This window comes from Gouania willdenowi, chromosome 7, assembly GCF_900634775.1.
Source record: "Gouania willdenowi chromosome 7, fGouWil2.1, whole genome shotgun sequence".
NCBI lineage: Eukaryota > Metazoa > Chordata > Actinopteri > Blenniiformes > Gobiesocidae > Gouania > Gouania willdenowi.
The window spans coordinates 27,450,896-27,468,078 of NC_041050.1; the positions used below are offsets into that span (position 1 = coordinate 27,450,896).

General features: G+C 36.9%; 2 protein-coding genes across 4 annotated transcripts in view; one reads left to right on the top strand and one right to left on the bottom strand.

The window, feature by feature from the left end:
* Positions 1 to 17,183, bottom strand: part of dennd2c (DENN/MADD domain containing 2C) — a 56,719-nt gene that overhangs the window by 24,846 nt on the left and 14,690 nt on the right. For all 3 annotated transcript variants that reach the window (XM_028452714.1, XM_028452715.1, XM_028452713.1), the window contains exons 3-7: positions 7,477 to 7,598; positions 5,644 to 5,726; positions 3,029 to 3,118; positions 560 to 638; positions 341 to 385 (exon numbers count right to left, since the gene is read on the bottom strand). In XM_028452714.1, coding sequence (XP_028308515.1) covers positions 341 to 385; positions 560 to 638; positions 3,029 to 3,118; positions 5,644 to 5,726; positions 7,477 to 7,598 — 419 coding nt within the window. The remainder of the gene's footprint in view (positions 1 to 340; positions 386 to 559; positions 639 to 3,028; positions 3,119 to 5,643; positions 5,727 to 7,476; positions 7,599 to 17,183) is intronic.
* Positions 10,919 to 16,625, top strand: LOC114466873 (transcription factor 7-like 2). Its single transcript, XM_028452716.1, has 8 exons — positions 10,919 to 11,050; positions 14,503 to 14,574; positions 14,688 to 14,972; positions 15,073 to 15,131; positions 15,225 to 15,287; positions 15,374 to 15,533; positions 15,628 to 15,735; positions 16,346 to 16,625. The coding sequence occupies exons 2-8, from the start codon at positions 14,506 to 14,508 to the stop codon at positions 16,379 to 16,381; spliced, it is 780 nt and encodes a 259-aa protein (XP_028308517.1). The 5' UTR covers positions 10,919 to 11,050; positions 14,503 to 14,505; the 3' UTR covers positions 16,382 to 16,625.

Consider the following 17,183-nt stretch of genomic DNA (forward strand, 5'->3'; position numbering starts at 1 on the left):
CTACTACATGTTTAGCAATAAGGTGGTAACAGAGCCAAGAAACTCTTTCTTGCACAATTTATCCACAACTAGGCTTTTGTTTTCCATCCGGTGTTTTGTTTTTTTAAACTAAAATGAACAGCCACCAAACACAGGAACAACTTCTCCTCGGCTTCTCCCGTTTCTTGTTTGTGGTCTGTGCATCAGTATAACGGGTATAACGGGAACTTGTGAAATTAGCTGTTTGAAGCGCAAAAAAAAAGTGATTCAATTTTAGGGTTAGGGTTAAATTCCCAGCCCTAGATGAAATATGATGTTTTATTATGTTATAAAATATATAACAATCACTCCACTCAGATACCTTTGGTGTTGTCCTCAGGGTCACTTTCTGTCCCACTGGCCTCATCTGCAGATAAAAGCATAAAAAGGAGAGATCAGAGAGGAACAGAAACAAGGAAAAGAGTCAACAAACACTACTGATTGTGTGTACATTCTACAGTTTGCCTCATGCACTTCAATAAACCTGAGCATTTCTCACATATGGCTGAACGCTTTTAAGGTGATAATGTGTGCGCTTCACCTCGTGCTGTGAGTCCTTGGTTCTTCACTCTTTTCCTGCCACGTTTGTCATCAAAGATGGTCTCAATCTTGTTGATGTACTGTAAAGTGGAAAAGATTGGAATAAAGGCACTAGATCACACACTCCCACCAACCAGCATCTGAGTACATCCTAATGTAAGGACTTGTGTGGTAATGTGGTGAAAAATGTCTGACAGCATGCACAAATCAAGTGCTCTGCATTCACCTCTTTAGTGCTAAGGGCAATATATCAACAACAGCACAAATAAAACAACTGAAACAGATCTAATATACATAAAAACTATCTCTTTTATAAAGCAACTGCACTGTGAACAGAAGTAACATTTGCTTTATTGCCTTTGCACGTTCCTTTAAAATCTTAATGCAGAATACAATTAAAAATATAAACCAATGTTACTGATTCATTTGTTTTATTCATTGGAACAGAACTGTATACATACACAGCTTATAAAAAGTGATGTTTGGACCAGACTAAGGGATCCTGGAATTTTAAAATGCTTTTTAAATTTGTATCTTATTCTATTCATGTAATTGTTTATCATCCATGTATCATTCGTTCATTCGTTTTTCATTATGTAACAAAAACATGAAAAACGAAAAAAAAAAAAAAAAAAAAACACTAATTATTTGATATTTGTTTCCAAAACTAAAATGAAAAAACGGAAAACGCCTTGTTTTTCAAATTCAAGCTCTTTTGCTTCGGTACAGAAAACAAAAAACGAACACCTTTATTCATTTTCTCCATTGCCAATATATGTGACCCGGAAGTGAAGCGTTACACATTCTGAGATATCTTTAGCTTTGCAACACTTAGGAGTCTCTAAATCCTCCCAAATGTCTGTGAGGAGGTTCTGTGCCCAACACCAGCTAAAGCGAAAAGGACACATTTCGGATGCACAGTTGGAAACAGCGATCTTGTCATGCTGAACTGCCGTTAGCATAGCCGTTAGCGTCGGATGAGAGTACACTTCCGGGTCACGTACTTTGGCAAATCGGGATGTAACAAAAACATGAAAAACGAATGAACGAATTGCTGCATTAAAATACATTACACATGAATTAAGTATTATTATTTTAAATGCAATCAAATGGAAATGATTAGTTGTTATGGATTCACCCAATACATTAATTTCATTATTTTGAAAGGGTGCTAAAGAACGGTTAGCAATTTTATTAGAAGCTAGCTCGATTCTCGAATCCTCCTTTATAGTCAATTATCATATTCTGTTATGCTGATGTGTAGATTACCCCAGAGATCGGCAACTAGCGCCACAAAAAGGTGATTATCAGATCCGGGTGTAAAATTATCAACATTCATGTCAGCATTCAGAATACTGACTAATCTGAGCATTAACATAAAAAACAAAAAAGGGTTTGGTTTGTGTTTGTTGTCATTTTGTGTATTTTTGGAGTCATTGTGTGTGTGTGTTTTTCGAGTTGTTTTGTGTATTTCTGTTGCTGTTTTGTGAAATGTACTATCATTTTGTACATTTCAGTTCCTCAAATTATATTATATTATATTTTTCTGCTATTTTTCTGTATTTTGTAGTTTTTGCATTTACTTTGGGGGCCACACTCCTTACATTTTGTATTACTGTATTAAAACCTGCTGGTAAGCCTATTTATTATCTATATACACAACAGCTTTATATATTATTGATCTAGTATTTTTATCCGTAATGTTACAAGTATTAAACTGCATTTTGCCGCTAGGCTGCATACATTCTGCTAATAATATAAAAAATGATTACAGTAATAATTACGTTAGCCTGTGTGTCATACAATTTTTCAAGACTTAGAATTTGAAATACTTTAAATTACACAGCTGCACTCAGGTATTCAATGACAATAAGTATTTATCTATTTCAAATAATGTTTTAAAAAATCCCTCCCGAGTCTGACAAAAGAGACTGTGTCGAAGCATACTCTAAAAATAGCCTGTTTTTTAGTTAAACCTGCTTTGAGCCACAGTGCAGCTACCAAATGGCTTACGAAGCTATGTTCAATGTCTGATTAATAGCACCTCACACACACACACACATATACAAACATCTTGGACAAACTGGATATAGAAAACATTAGGTACCTTGTTAAAGCTTGTCCCCGAGAACAACCGTTTGGTGGCCATGGGTTAAAATTGTGAAGTCAGGAGGTGTCAGAGTTTTAAAGAGGAGTTCATGCATGTTGTCCAACCACTATCTATCCTTTTCAGCCTTCCCTGCTTCCTGTTCAGCAAGTCACCGCCTCCGGTTTTGTGTTACCTAATGTTCCACTAAACACTCCTCTGTCAAACAGCTAGACATAAAATGGCCTTAATACCCTATAATATCTTATTTTCACTTAAAATCAGTATGTCATTTTGTTTTTACAATACTCTATTATCAATACCTTAATTTGTGAAGAAAAAAAAAAGTCCTGGTAACTCAACTTAGTGCTTAGAGGACTCTACCTGAGGCGTCCTGTTTGTTTTCTGGGTGCCTCTATGTTTTTTCTCTTCTTTGCCAGCATATCCATACGTCATTTGGGATTTGGGAGGAAGCTGCAAGACAAGAAAATGTGTAGTTACTATGGAGGATGAGGAGTGCCACCATTAAATAAATAAATACACCGTTCATTAGTCAATTAAACGTGTCAATGATTAATTAACTGTGTCAGTAATTAATTAAATCCATTTTACATTTCATTTTCATTCTGAAGAGTATGAAGTATAAATATTTCACTATCTACTTATTTATTTCAGGGTCTGGTGTTGCAGTACTCCATTAATTAACTGTATCTGTCAAATTTGCTCGTCAAACTCTGTTTGATTACCTGCACATCAAGTCAAGCTAAATCGATCCCTGACAATGGATGAAGTTAGAGCTAGTAAACATTATTCTGATACACTGAGTGGCGCTATACAATCTGTATGTTGTTTTTTGTACTATATCCCTGCTTTTACATTCTCAGCGAGGTCTAAAATATCTCTCACCAACTCACTGGAAAGTTCATGCATCGTAGCCGCCATGATTGGAAAGAGTGAAGACCAAATTAATGGATTTGGCAAGGATTGATGTTAACGCCGCCCCCACAGACTTTGACGAGCGAGTTTGACAGATAAGATTAATTCATCAAGTGCTGCAACACTAGACCATGAAATAAATAAATAAATAAATAAATAAATAAATAAATAAATAAATAAATAAATAAATAAATAAATAAATAGTGAAATCATTATAATTCATACTTTTCGGAATGAAAATGAAATTTTAAATTGATTTAATTAATCATTGACACTTTTAATTTAATTAATGAGCAGTGTATTTATTCATTTAATTGTGGCACTCCTCTTGCTCCAAAGGTTCCACCTGATTAGTCTCAATACTTTCTTCCTGTTATCCGTTACTACACATGGAAATCATGTACCTGCAGTGAATTTTAATTGAAAGCTCTATAAAATATCATCTAACATTGGAGGTATTGTCGGGTAACTTTCACGCAAACACAGTCGCCACCATTTCGCTAACCTTAGACACTTTCAGCTTCTTTACTGGATTTTATTCCTATGTTAATTGTTTTAATGTCCTCCCAGACTCATTCCTTCCTGGTAAATCCACTCTATCTCCCACTCGCTCCTGTAGCACAGTGCGATATTCATCGTGTCTCACTACGATGCACACCAAGAGCTCACAATACAAAACTCCAAACATGTCCAAAGTCACCCCAACATACAGTACATCCTTGTGTTGCCCTTAGTAATGAATAGAACCGTATTTAAAAAAGTGTGGAGAAAAGTTCCAAAAGCGTAAATAAGGTGAAAAATCAAAGAAATCAGGAGGGGCATAATGTAAACACTGCACCGGAATCAACACCTTGGCGTCACATCAGCCAAACATGGCTGTTCACCATGAATTGGATTTTAAGGGAGAAAATTGTCGGGCAGTCACTTTAATGCGTTAATTGCGATTAAATAATTACCGAAAAAAATATCGCACTCAAAGCAATAGCTGTTAATCTTTTTTTTTTTTTTGCACTGCAAACAGCGCGGACCCTTTCTTATTTCAAGAATTCCCGGTAGACCCATAATACTGATGCACAGACTACACTATAAGACAGGAGACTGCTGTGCTTTCATTGGCGTTCATTTTGGTTTGTAAAAACAACAGACGGAAAAAATAGCAAAGTTGCGTGCAAATTGTGCAAGAAAGAGTTTGCTGATCACTTGATCTTTGTAGCCGCCACTAACACCTCAATGCTAAACATGTAGCGGCTAGCACAGACAGCTAGCGCGCACACTCGGACAGTGCTAAATGCAATATGCTGTGAGCACGCCAATCCACACTGGACAAGATGACAGGGTTTAGAGCCAAAATGAACAAGTCCATCAGTGACAAATGAACAAACTGGATAAATATTATTATCTGAAGGAGAGAAAAAGCAACAAATTCGATGTTCAATAATTGTATTACTCAGAAAAGTGCTCTTACTGTTTTTGAGGTGCTAAAAATAGCACTTCATATGGACCAGATATTTTATTTAATTTGCATTTTCTTTTATCGAGATTGACAAAGGTACACATCAATATTCCCCCTGATGGTCCAAACTAAAGGTGGCAACAGCCATTGGGACGTCTCAAATACAGCAGAAAGTAAATGGCCACGCCAGCATCTGTTCAAGTCTGTTAAAAACAACAAATGACTTTATTAAGCCACTTTGTTATATATCAATCCTTTAATCTGCCACAATAATGAAAATACCTCAAGTTGAGGACGTTTCTTAGCTATTTAGATTAAAAAAAAAAAAGATCTATTAGTTACAGAGCATAATTAATTAATCACTCCATTTTTTTAATCTCTTGATAGCATTATAAAATTGTTCCCAAAAAGAACTTCAAATAAGTCTTTTTATTTTTTTAAAGAATTAAAAAAATAAAAAAAACTTTTTAAAAAAAAAACTCATTTTGTTTATTGTTTACCAATAAACAAAATGTGCATATATTTTGTTTATTGGTAATACATACTTACTCACGTGACCAGCAGAGGTACTCTTTAAACAGGAAAAGGGAAAATACATATGTTTTATTACCTTTGGTTTGGGAGGTCTTGCGATGGGAATACACATGGGAGACAGTTTGACGTCCTCATAAGGGTTATCTCTGGTCACTTCACCTGGGGCAAGACAGGAGGGAAAAAGTTTTAGGGAACGACTCACAGACTGATTACACGTTATGCAGAAACCACTGAAGCCACCTTAAACCGAACAGCCTAGTAACGAGAAAAATGTGTTGATTTGTAGCTGAACATTTTGCTACTATGCACTCCCACGCAAGCATTTTACATTTTTAATGTAATTAAAATTCTAAGTTGGGTACTTCAAGTTTCAAAATTAAAAGCAAAATCACATTAAAGGCTAAACTTTAACATTATTATAGAACTTACTTTTTTATTTTCGAAGTAAACAACAGGTACATTTTCAAACACAATTTTCTAATTTATTACATTTTCTAAAATTCTTACAGCTGTATCTTTATTGTGTTGTTATTGACAGATAGTAACACTCATATTTTCATAATAGCAGATTTGAGCATATTTCAGCCACAAATACATTACTTTAGCAAAGTGATGTTATTTATAGAGGCAATTAGGTTAGGATAAATTAAAGAAAAAGAAAACAAAAGGGTGGAACAAAACAAAAACAAAAAATAAAAATAATTAAAATATATAAATAAATAGATAAAAAACAAGAACCAGATATGTGGGATTGTAAAGATAAAAATATTTATTTCTGGAGTCTTAAAGTACATTTCTCAGTCCACATATTGTATGTTGGGGGGTTTGGTTTGAGCCAATTAATTGTAATACATTTAATTGCTACTGTTATCATTATTTGTAAGAGATATTTTCTTGCTTTTCCATCAATGTCTGCTGGTATTATGTTGCGTTCACATCGAATGCGTCTTCTGCGGCACCGGACGCGTCTGCCGCACGAAACGTTCCGCAGGTTTTGCAGGATCAAAAAATGTCCCATTCACTTCATATGCACGTTTGAAGCGAAGCCTCACCCACCAGCGACACATCCAACTCGGTGAGTTTCACCGCCTGCTGAAGCGAGGAGCTGCGCTCCTTTTTCTCCTCTCATAAACATAAACCACCAGTGAAAAAAGCCGGTGTAATTAGCGGCTAATGCTACCCTAGCTCAGTGTTTCCAAAGATGAAAACTACAGAGAGAACTTTTACCTGCTACTATCACCTCCTCGCTGATTCTCCTCCACGTCAAATCCTTCCTAGTCCGGTCCTGGTTATAAAGGCCATGTCATACAGCTCCAGGTGGTCACACACAGCTTCTACTCCATGGTTGAATGGGTGAACAGACCGGTGTCTGTGTTGACGGGCTGACGTCATTGTCAACAAAGACTCTGATTGGCTTTCGTCATGCGAAACAGTCGCAGGACTTCAATATTTTCAACTCGAGAGAATGTGCGAATATGACAAAAAACAGGAAAGATTTTGCCTCTGGGCCGCATCATTCCATTGACTTTGTATGTAATCTGGACACAAGAACATTGTGTGACGCATCTGGTGTGAACGCAGCATTAGACCGAGAGTTGCCCCTCTAGGATCTTTAGCTACGTTTTGATGGAATACATTTTCAAAAGCTTCAAAAACATTGTCCCAAAATTGTCTCAGTTTTGTACATGCCCAAAACATTTTAGTATGGTTGTCTATCTGTGTGCCACAGTTTAACTTTACCATTATTGATGAGCAACCAAACAAATGCGCAGCAACTGGATAACGCGAGCTGGCGCTGAGATGGAATAAAGTGGCCAGTGAATATATAGAGAAAAAACGTTTAAAATAATCTATTGATTTCTTAAATGTTTATTGATAGTTATAGTTTAAATTTAACAACCAAACTCACATGCAATGTCCTCGTAAATGTTGTCTTCAGAGTAGGCGTGGTAAAGGGTGGAGTTCCTGCTCTCATCCCTTAGCGTACTTCGCTGTGTCAGACGAGCAGCGTCCTCGTACTCAAAAGACTTCCTGTAACAGAGAGGGAAGACAATACGGGGAGAAAGTTTTGGTTGTTGTCCTAACAATAGTTATTATACTGTTGGCCACTCTGCAGGCGGATAATGAGTCAAAGTCCGGCCATGGAAGGTCTATAAATATCAAACGACAGTCTGCAAACTCTTGGGTTTGTTTAACTCCTGCTGAACACATTAGATCGGCATTAAAACAGATGATCTTGGCGGAGTGCAGAAACGCAGGCTGACACATGACTTATGTTCAGAGTGATGTAATACCCAGGCCTGTGGAGGTGTTTCATAATCTAAAGAATGAATGACAGTTTGTGGATTCCGCTGGAGTCAGTAAACAAGTAGACGTGAAGTGACATGTTGAGTGAAAAACACACGGAGAAGAGAGAGTGAAGGCTAAGGTATTCGTGTCGTTTAAAAACTGTTCCAATCATTCTGGCTTTGGAAGCAAACAACTGCCACAAAAGTCTATCTGACTCGAATCACAGAGGGCTAAAAATGCACAGAAATAACTAGCAGGTGGTGACGTTAATGAAGAGATTTTTCTCAGTCAAACAAGCTACATCACCTTCAAAATAAAAGCCCAATGTTATCTAGAGTAGAAGCAGTGATCTATAAAGAATGTGCTTCTGTACATTAGATGTGTGCAGCGGAAAGGAACCAATAAAAAAATGTGTTGCACTCCATATAACTTCCTATATTTTGTTGTTGAATATGCAGTACAGTTAGTATATGGAAATGTCTAAAATAAGGAAGCGAAGCTAGTGGTGACATAAAAAGATAAGAGGAAGAAAACAGACACGGTTTATGGATGTGGAGAAGGAAGATGATGTGTTGCAGTGATGATGCAAGAAGACAAGAAGTTGTGTTTGTGGGTCCTGAGACTTCACAAATGACTGATAACAACAAAGATATCAGATATAACGTTAATGGAATTCTAAAAAACAATTCACCACAAGGTGCAGTACCGTTGATGTGCCAATCTCTGGATTTACAATCTCCAATAAACAGAAAAAGAGCCTGGTCCGACTCTCAACATTTTAGTGTTTTTAAATTTGGCATATTTTGATGTAAAATGTCAGTGACTGCACTCTATGGGTTGAAACCCAGCTATTACATTTGATTTTTGCTATTGGCTGAGAACGATATTCTGTGACATCATTGGACCATTGTACTTCACTGTTGGCTCCGCCCCTCCTATATTAGCAACTGGTGGTGACATCATTAAACACATATTCATTTCTTAAATATCAAATTATTAATAGTTAAAGCATAATATTTGACTACTTCAGCTCAGTATAGAGAAAATTAGAAAAACAAGAGGACGGGAGGGTTGTTTGAAACCCACTAATGTCAAGCCTGGACTGAGCAACTGCTGGAAATCTAGGCCAACCTTAGACAATACAGAACAATACTGCCAGATATTGAGTGACAACATAGCAGGACCCACACACACACACACACACACTTATACAAATGTATAACTATTAGGCTTTACACGATCAGGATTTTTGGGCCCATCATCGATCACCGATCCGATCATATGAATTCAAGTTATTTTTTTAGGTACCGACTGAATTCCTTTAGTACTACCTGATACAGATTCACGGAAAATCAAACGGTACCATTTTTCAGGACCTAATCGTAGCCTTGTGACTGTGAGGAAGTAGAAGAGTTGAAGAATTTCCATGCAGGACCTGAACATAACATATGTTGTCAGAGAGTGTGTGTGGGTGCGTGGCCCTTTAACTGCAAATGAATGCGCTGGTCGCTCGACCAGTGCGCAGAGTGAGGGAGCGTGTGAGACCGGAGCAGATCGATTATAAGCTGTATGCCATTTTTGAGTGATTGGCAAAATAAATATTGCAGCTGTTGAATTAAACCGGAGTCCCATGTCCTACTGAATGACTGCTGTGAAGCAAAGGAGTTAACCTCGAAGTTGAGGATAGATTCAATGACAAGAGAGTTGGAGATAAAGCTGTGGAGGCAGACCACACTGGAACTACGTGAAGCCTCCCTCAGTATTAGCATTAGGGGAGCAAAGACACTGATAAAGCTATCATAGTAGGTGACGAACATTCATGTTGATGATGAAAACAACAGCCTAAATACATTATTTACCTCACTATTAGAATCAATCAGATTTACACAAAATGTAAACAAGCCAACTCATTATCTTCACTGTACCGTATTAACATACAAAGTAAATAACAAAAAAAATTAAATAAGATGAACATAGAAAAATATTTTAATTTTACTCAACAGTATAACAAAGGTATAACAATATAAAATAACACAGGAACTAGTTTACACTCTGGACAGTAAACCAGGTATGCAAGACCCAAAATAAACAAATGGCCCCCTCGGATAAAGAAAAAATGTAAACAAATGTAAACCTCAACACTTTCAAGTTATGATTCTACATATGCTGTTAGCATCATTGCTACTTGCAAATGTGCATAATCTTTAATAAAAACACAGATAAGCTCATTTCAAGTTAAAAAAAAAAACATCTAACCATATAAAAATGAGTAGCATTGAATACTCCAATCAAATGCCTTTTGCAAAAAAACAGCATTTCTCATGGTCAATATTTAAAACAGTAAACCCAACATTATATTAACATACAAAGCAAATTAAATTAAATAAATACTGAAAAATCCCTGAGGGGGAATTGAGTGACATTAATGCTGCTCTGTTACATCTTTATATGACATGAATAATTAAAAAGGAACAGTCAGAATAATCCATGTCACTACAACTTATATCTACCTTTTAATTGTATCTTACTCATTATTTTAAATTACATTTTTATTTTTGACACACATTTTTGTTTAATTATAGTTTTCTTTTTTTTAATTGGTATTTATTTTGTTTCCTCACATTACAACTTATATCTTCCTTTTAAATGTATCTTACTTTATTTTTGACATACGTTTTTGTTTAATAATGTTGTTTTTTTAATTTATTAGTATTTTGTTTCTTCACAGGAGTTTTATTTTTAATATTTCTTAAAAAAAAACAAACGTTTAAAAAAAATTGTTATGGAAAACAGAATTTGGAAAAAAAAAACTAATAAAACGCATATGCATTTAATTGTATAAAATATTTTTCAAAAATCATAAATCAAATCACAATCGCAATATCTGTCAGAAAAATCGCAATTAGGTTTGTCGTCAAACTCGTGCAGCCCTAAATAATATATTTACTTCATTGATCAACACTGAATATATGCATGTGCAAGACAGGAAACAGTTTGATGACATCATCATCAAATGTAAACTGTCGCCGTGGCTGCAACATCAACAAACAAACAAAAAAGAACCAAACAATAACTTCAGTACAGCATCTCGTGACTTGGTTGGACAAACTCTCTTACTGATCTGAGTATTCAGAAATTAAACAATATTTGTGTATTTTAAAACCTTAAATTCTGGTGAGAAATTGCTGCTGCAGGTAAGAGACTTTACCGATGTTACAAATTATCATTTGGAAATTATTTTTACTGTGGTTTTAATATATTGAACATGTTATTCCTTGAAAAAAACTGTTCAATATCTTATGGAGATGATACTGTTTTGTATGAAGGTAGATATGTTGCAAAATGTGAGAGCTTGTAGAATGTGATGTGAGCTTGTGTATAAAAAAATCCATACACGATCCACGAATCCACATAAATCTAATGTCACTAATTATGGAAAAAAATGTACAGACTGATATTTACACATAAAGTTACAGCTGCAAACTTGTAATCCAACATTTATTTTAATTACTTGCGTAAACGATCGTTTACAACCACAACTCTCCGGTTACAACTTCTCGAATCTACCGCTACAGATGCACAAACTACTTCTCTCGTGTGAATCTGCGCTGCTTGAGTTTTTTAACTCATTTTGCAAGACGTCTGTAGCAAAACTGATTCATGCTTGTAGAAATGGCCCCTCCCCTCCCATCATATTTTACAAGCTCTCACATTTTGCAACATATCTACCTTCATAGTTTTGAACAGTTTGAAAGTCTTTCAGAGGATGTGATATAGCAGGATAATAATAATAATAATAATAATAATAATAATAATAATAATAAATAAAAGCATATTTCATAATCTAATGGGACGCACACACAAGCGCGCTTCTGTGTCCACCACCTCTCTGAAAAGTCTCCAGTATTAAAGCAAAAGTAAATGGGAGCGCTTTTAACATGCTCAGGCTGAATCTACACACACACACACACAATAAAACTGTCACGTAAGGTATACAAATCTTCGGTGTAAATGAGAATGATAAAACAATGCAATGGGAGCATCTACAGAAAGTTTCATCACAACAATGATATCATTGATCGGATCGGCGAATTAAGACATTACAGCCAATCACATTAATTGCAATAAATGCAAAATATCGGCCAATCAGATCAGTGTAAAGCCTAGCCTAACTCATTGGCTGCCAGCCATTTTCAGAGCAGCCAACCCCATATTTCCAGGTATTTTATATGATTTTCACTAATCTTTCAAGACCCACAGAATATTGTGTGTTATGACTATAAAAACATAGAAACTACCAAAAGAAAAATTAGACTCTTCTTTCATCAGGAACTTTTTTTTTTTTTATTTTCACCTTTTTCCCATTCTTTAGTTATTAGCACTAAAACATAGGCTGGTTTCACCAAAAACAGCTGTTCCTGAACAAAAAACAGAGAAAAAGCTTTGTGTGACTTTGACGCTAATATGTTTTGCTTTAGTGACACCTCAGACATCTTAATAGTGATTTCCTTCTATAAAACAGCAAAAACAACACTGAGAAAGGGCTTTTGATGGCAAAATGTTTTTTTTTAACCTGCAACCAGCAGCTCTGTCTGGGGGGGGGGGGGGGGGGGGGGGGGATTAGCATCATTAGCATGCTTATACTTCTACTCCACCATGATCGCCATCATCTCCTCCAACACTCTTACTAAGAGAACCACTGCTAACTAGGGGTGAGTATTGGCAAGGATGTTGCAATACGATACAATATTACCGCAATATATCGTGATATTCTACCCAGTTAATATCAAAATTAAACGTAAAGATGAAAAATCAAGTTGCTGTAAATGTTCATCAGAAGATATTGATCAGAACAACCAGAACAACCTGGAGTTCAACGCTTTAAAGACAGTGGAGATGATAGCAGACTTAAGAAGAACCCAGCCCCCCTCACCCTGGGAGACTCTACAGTGAGCTCTGTGGAGTACTTCTGCTTCCTGGGGACATCATCACTCAGGACCTCAAGTGGGAGCTGAACATCAGCTCCCTTATCAAAAAAGCTCAGCAGAGGATGTACTTCCTGCGGCAGCTGAAGAAGTTCAGTCTGCCAACAAAGATGATGGTGAACTTCTACAGCTCCATCATCCAGTAAATCCTCTGCTCCTCCATCACTATCAGGTACGCTGCAGCTATGGCCAAGGACAAGGCCAGACTGCAGCGCATCATCCACTCTGCAGAGAAGGTCATCGGCTGCAATCTGCCCTCCCTCCAGGACCTGTACCCCTCCAGGATTCTGAGGCGTGCAGGAAAGATTGTGGCCGACCCCTCCCACCCCGGTCATAAACTGTTTCAATCTCTCCCTTCTGGAAGGAGGTTTCGGTCCATCAGGACCAGAACCTCCAGACACAAAAACAGCTTCTTTCCCTCTGCCACCATCCATATGAACACACCCCAAGTCACCCACTGAACCCACCCACCCGATCACCACCTCCATGATGACATTATCTGCTGCACTGTATATATATATATATATATATATATATATATATATATATATATATATATATATATATGTATATATATATATATTTATATGTATCCTATTTATCCTTTATTCTCTATCTATCCTTTATTTATCCCTCATCCTTTATATTTATCATTATTATTATTATTATTATTGTTGCTGGGTTGTTCTTTGTTTTTTTTCTTTATTTTTTTTGTTGTTTGTTTTGTGCACCAACTACCAAGACAAATTCCTTGTACTGTCCTTAAAACTGTACATAGCCATTAAAAACATTTCTGATTCTGATTCTGATTCTGATTCAGAGGACAAATTGAGTCAAAACTATTTGCTTCAAAGCATCCTATTCATTATTAGTGTTTTTGCACATTTTCACTGAAAAAAGAAAATGCAGTGTTACACACTGCCATCATAAAATAAAGTGCAACAAGTTTCTTTTCACTGAAACTACTGTGTAGAAGTCTCAAAGTAACCATTACAACATAATGATGGCATTGTAACAACTGTAAGTGAGAACATTAAAGATAAATCACCCTGAGTTACTGACAATGCACAAAAATAAGAAAAAATTATAATTTATCCCGTTGTGTCAGTTTAAGCACTGATCTGAACAGATTATATGAAAATAAAATGCCTATGTGCATACATAAATATTGCAGGCATTACACACTGCCATCATAAAATCAAGTGCATCAAATAACCATTGCAACACATTGAAAGCATTGTAACTATCACTGAAATATTGCACAAATACACAAAAATATTGATTAAATATAAAAGCGTAACATGGGCCCTTTAAATGTAAAACTACAAAAATGTTTTGACTGCAATTGTATGAGTGCAAATTTAGTGAACCATTGGATTCTGACATTGGTGTACTTGGAAATAATTATCTGCAATGTAAAAGTGATATGAATGAGATGTAATTCATCACAGCTGCGGTAAGCACATGGTGTGGTAAAATGTTAGCAACTGTTTAGCAGTGAACCGTGCTATATTGAGCTTTGGTTAGTTTGAATTATTACACTGCAACAGATCACAGTCAGTGTGTATTAATGTTTCTATTTGTATCAGAATAAGCGTATTAGTAAAAATAATTTTACCCTTTGTTACTAATACATCTTCTCACTGAACCTCTTTCCTCAGAGTATGGAGTATTTTTCATGGCTTAATGATGGGCAGATGTGGGACACAGAACAGCAGGTGTTTGTTCAGCTGGTAAGAACCTGGACAAGCCCTCTTCCTGTTCTTCTGTAGAATTATCTACTTAATAATTAATGTTGATGTGTTATCGGTGGTTCTTAAAGTAAGGATATTCTTCTTCTTTTCAGGAACAGGTTCCTTTTTACTGCCCTGAAAAGCACGAGTACGGGGACCAACAGAATGGGGGCCAGTACGGGGGCCAACTACATCAGGGCCCCACAGCTATTAATGAGGATTGGTATGGGGCCCCAATCATTGAAGAACACAAAAGCTACACCACTTTGTTGAATGTCGAGTACTGGTCCTCACCAAATCCTGGCCCCTCAACCATCGCCCCCATTACTAATGTGGCCCCAGAATGGATTGACCTGCAAACCTTCCCCCCCCCGGCTAATGTTGTGCCTGCAATGACAGTAAGATCTTTGTTTTACACACGTCTTCATGTATTTCTGTAGATCTCTGTGATAATACCATGACAGGGTGTCTAACATTAGCGTGTTTTTGTGTCTCCAGTATGATGCAATCCCAGTGTACACCACAGGGGGTAATACAGCCCCCACTTTTGAAGAAGAGTAAGTAAAGCCAACAAACAGATGAGATCTAATGCAGACGTTACTTCACATGTGACATGATTTCTGATCCAATGTGTGTGTTTATCTTTGTAGGAATGGGAATAACTTTGTGCCCCCAGTGAAGACAGCGCCCCCAATGAAGGCCCCAGTCTCACAGTGAGTTGTTTTAATCCTAAATGTCGTGCTTGTGTCCTACTCTGGATCGTTCTCTTACACTACGTATTTATGTTTTGTTTCTTCAGAAAGGTGAAGAAGCCTAAGGAGAAGAAGGTGGCAGAGGGGCCTTACATCAAAAAGCCCCTCAACGCCTTCATGCTCTTCCTGAAGGAGAACAGGAAGTCTGCAGAGAAGGAGCTGGGCATGAGGACGAGCGCTGAAGTCAACAAATTCCTCAGTCAAAGCGTGAGTTAGTTTGTTCCTCCATGAATGATCTGTGATCTTTAAACTCTCGTCTTCAGTGTGTTTGACTGACACTTTTCTTGTTGTCCATCCACAGTGGAAATCATTGTCAGCAAAGAAGAAAGAGAAGTTTACTGGTAAGGCTAAAGAGCATTCTTTACTCCACTCCATTGCGAACCCCGGCTGGACCAGCAAAATCAACTATGTAAGTGTGCTCTTCTATGCAGACATGTTGACACTGCAACCTTAAAGGTAGGGTAGGTAATTTCCTCCAGAAACACTTTTTAAGTTTTTGGTTGAAATTGTCTTTATGTCCTGACAAAAATCAAGATATTATGTGCTCTGAAAAAGGAACAAAGAAAATCCGTCATCTGTAGCAGCAGTAAGCCTGTAAAAACTTTGACCAATGAAAAAAGGTTTGTTTTTTAGGAACCAATCACGTTTCCCTGTCTCCCTGCTCGTTCTGGACCCCTTGCGTGCACTAGCCCACACTCAAAGAGTTAAAACAGATTTTTTAACATACTGTATATAATGAAAAGTTTAGTGTTTATTTACCGCTGAATGAGACATGAGATGACTTACACAATACAAACGATAAGCTGAGGTCCGCTTTTAGAGCACCAGCACTCGTGCATGTGAGTGAGGGGCATGGCTTTAGAGGGAGCACAGAGGGGAGGGGGCGGGTAAAAGCGGAGCACTCGGAGGATGCTACTTTCAAAATCATGCCAGTTTTCGAAAATTACCTACCCTGCTTGTAAAGGTTATGGTGAAAGTGTTTTAGCAACTGACTCAAAGTTTAATGTTTTTGGTTTTAGAGAAATAAGAGGAAACGAAGTCGGACCAAAGCCTGAAACATGGACACCAACCAACGACGACACTGCACAACATCATCATCTTTATATTCAACTGGCTTTGGAAAATGAGCTTCGATTTCTCATCCTATGATCCTTCATTGGAGGTTATTCTTGATAAATTAAAATGTCGGTAAGTAACTCAGAGGGAGACCCAGGACACGCTGGAGAGATGATGTCTATCGGCTGGACTGGGAACACCTCGGGATCCCCCGAGAATAGCTGAACGAAGTGTCTGGAGAGAGCGAAGTCTGGGCCTTGTTACTAAGGATGCTGCCCCCGTGACTCGACCACGAATCAGCGGCAGAAAATTAATGGAATTAACTATTTCAGCCATGTTGTCTTTTTTTAACAGGATGGGTGATATCCCTGATGGTTTTAATAAAAAGCAATAACCTACAGATTCTTTCTTTCCCGGGGAGGATTATGTCAAATCTAAGTCATAAACCTGCTGGTTTGTCTGACTTTTAACTAACATTAAACTTTGACTATATAGCCTTTTTGTTCAGTGTCTCATCTCTGTTAAATTCTCTTACATTGACACTAAATCACATTTTTAAAAAAACACATGCTCTGCACTGTTGCAGATACTTTTCTATCGTGTGGTTTTCTTGCCATTTTTCTTCACATATCTTAGATTGCTTATGTGAAAAAAGTACTTTGTACTATTTGTTAAAGTGTAAAAACCTAGTGACATTAATGTATCTAAACTGCATTGCAAAGCATGCAAAATTAATATTCATACTTTTTATTCAAAAATAAAAATATGTGAACTCACACACACGCACACACCTGTGTTTGT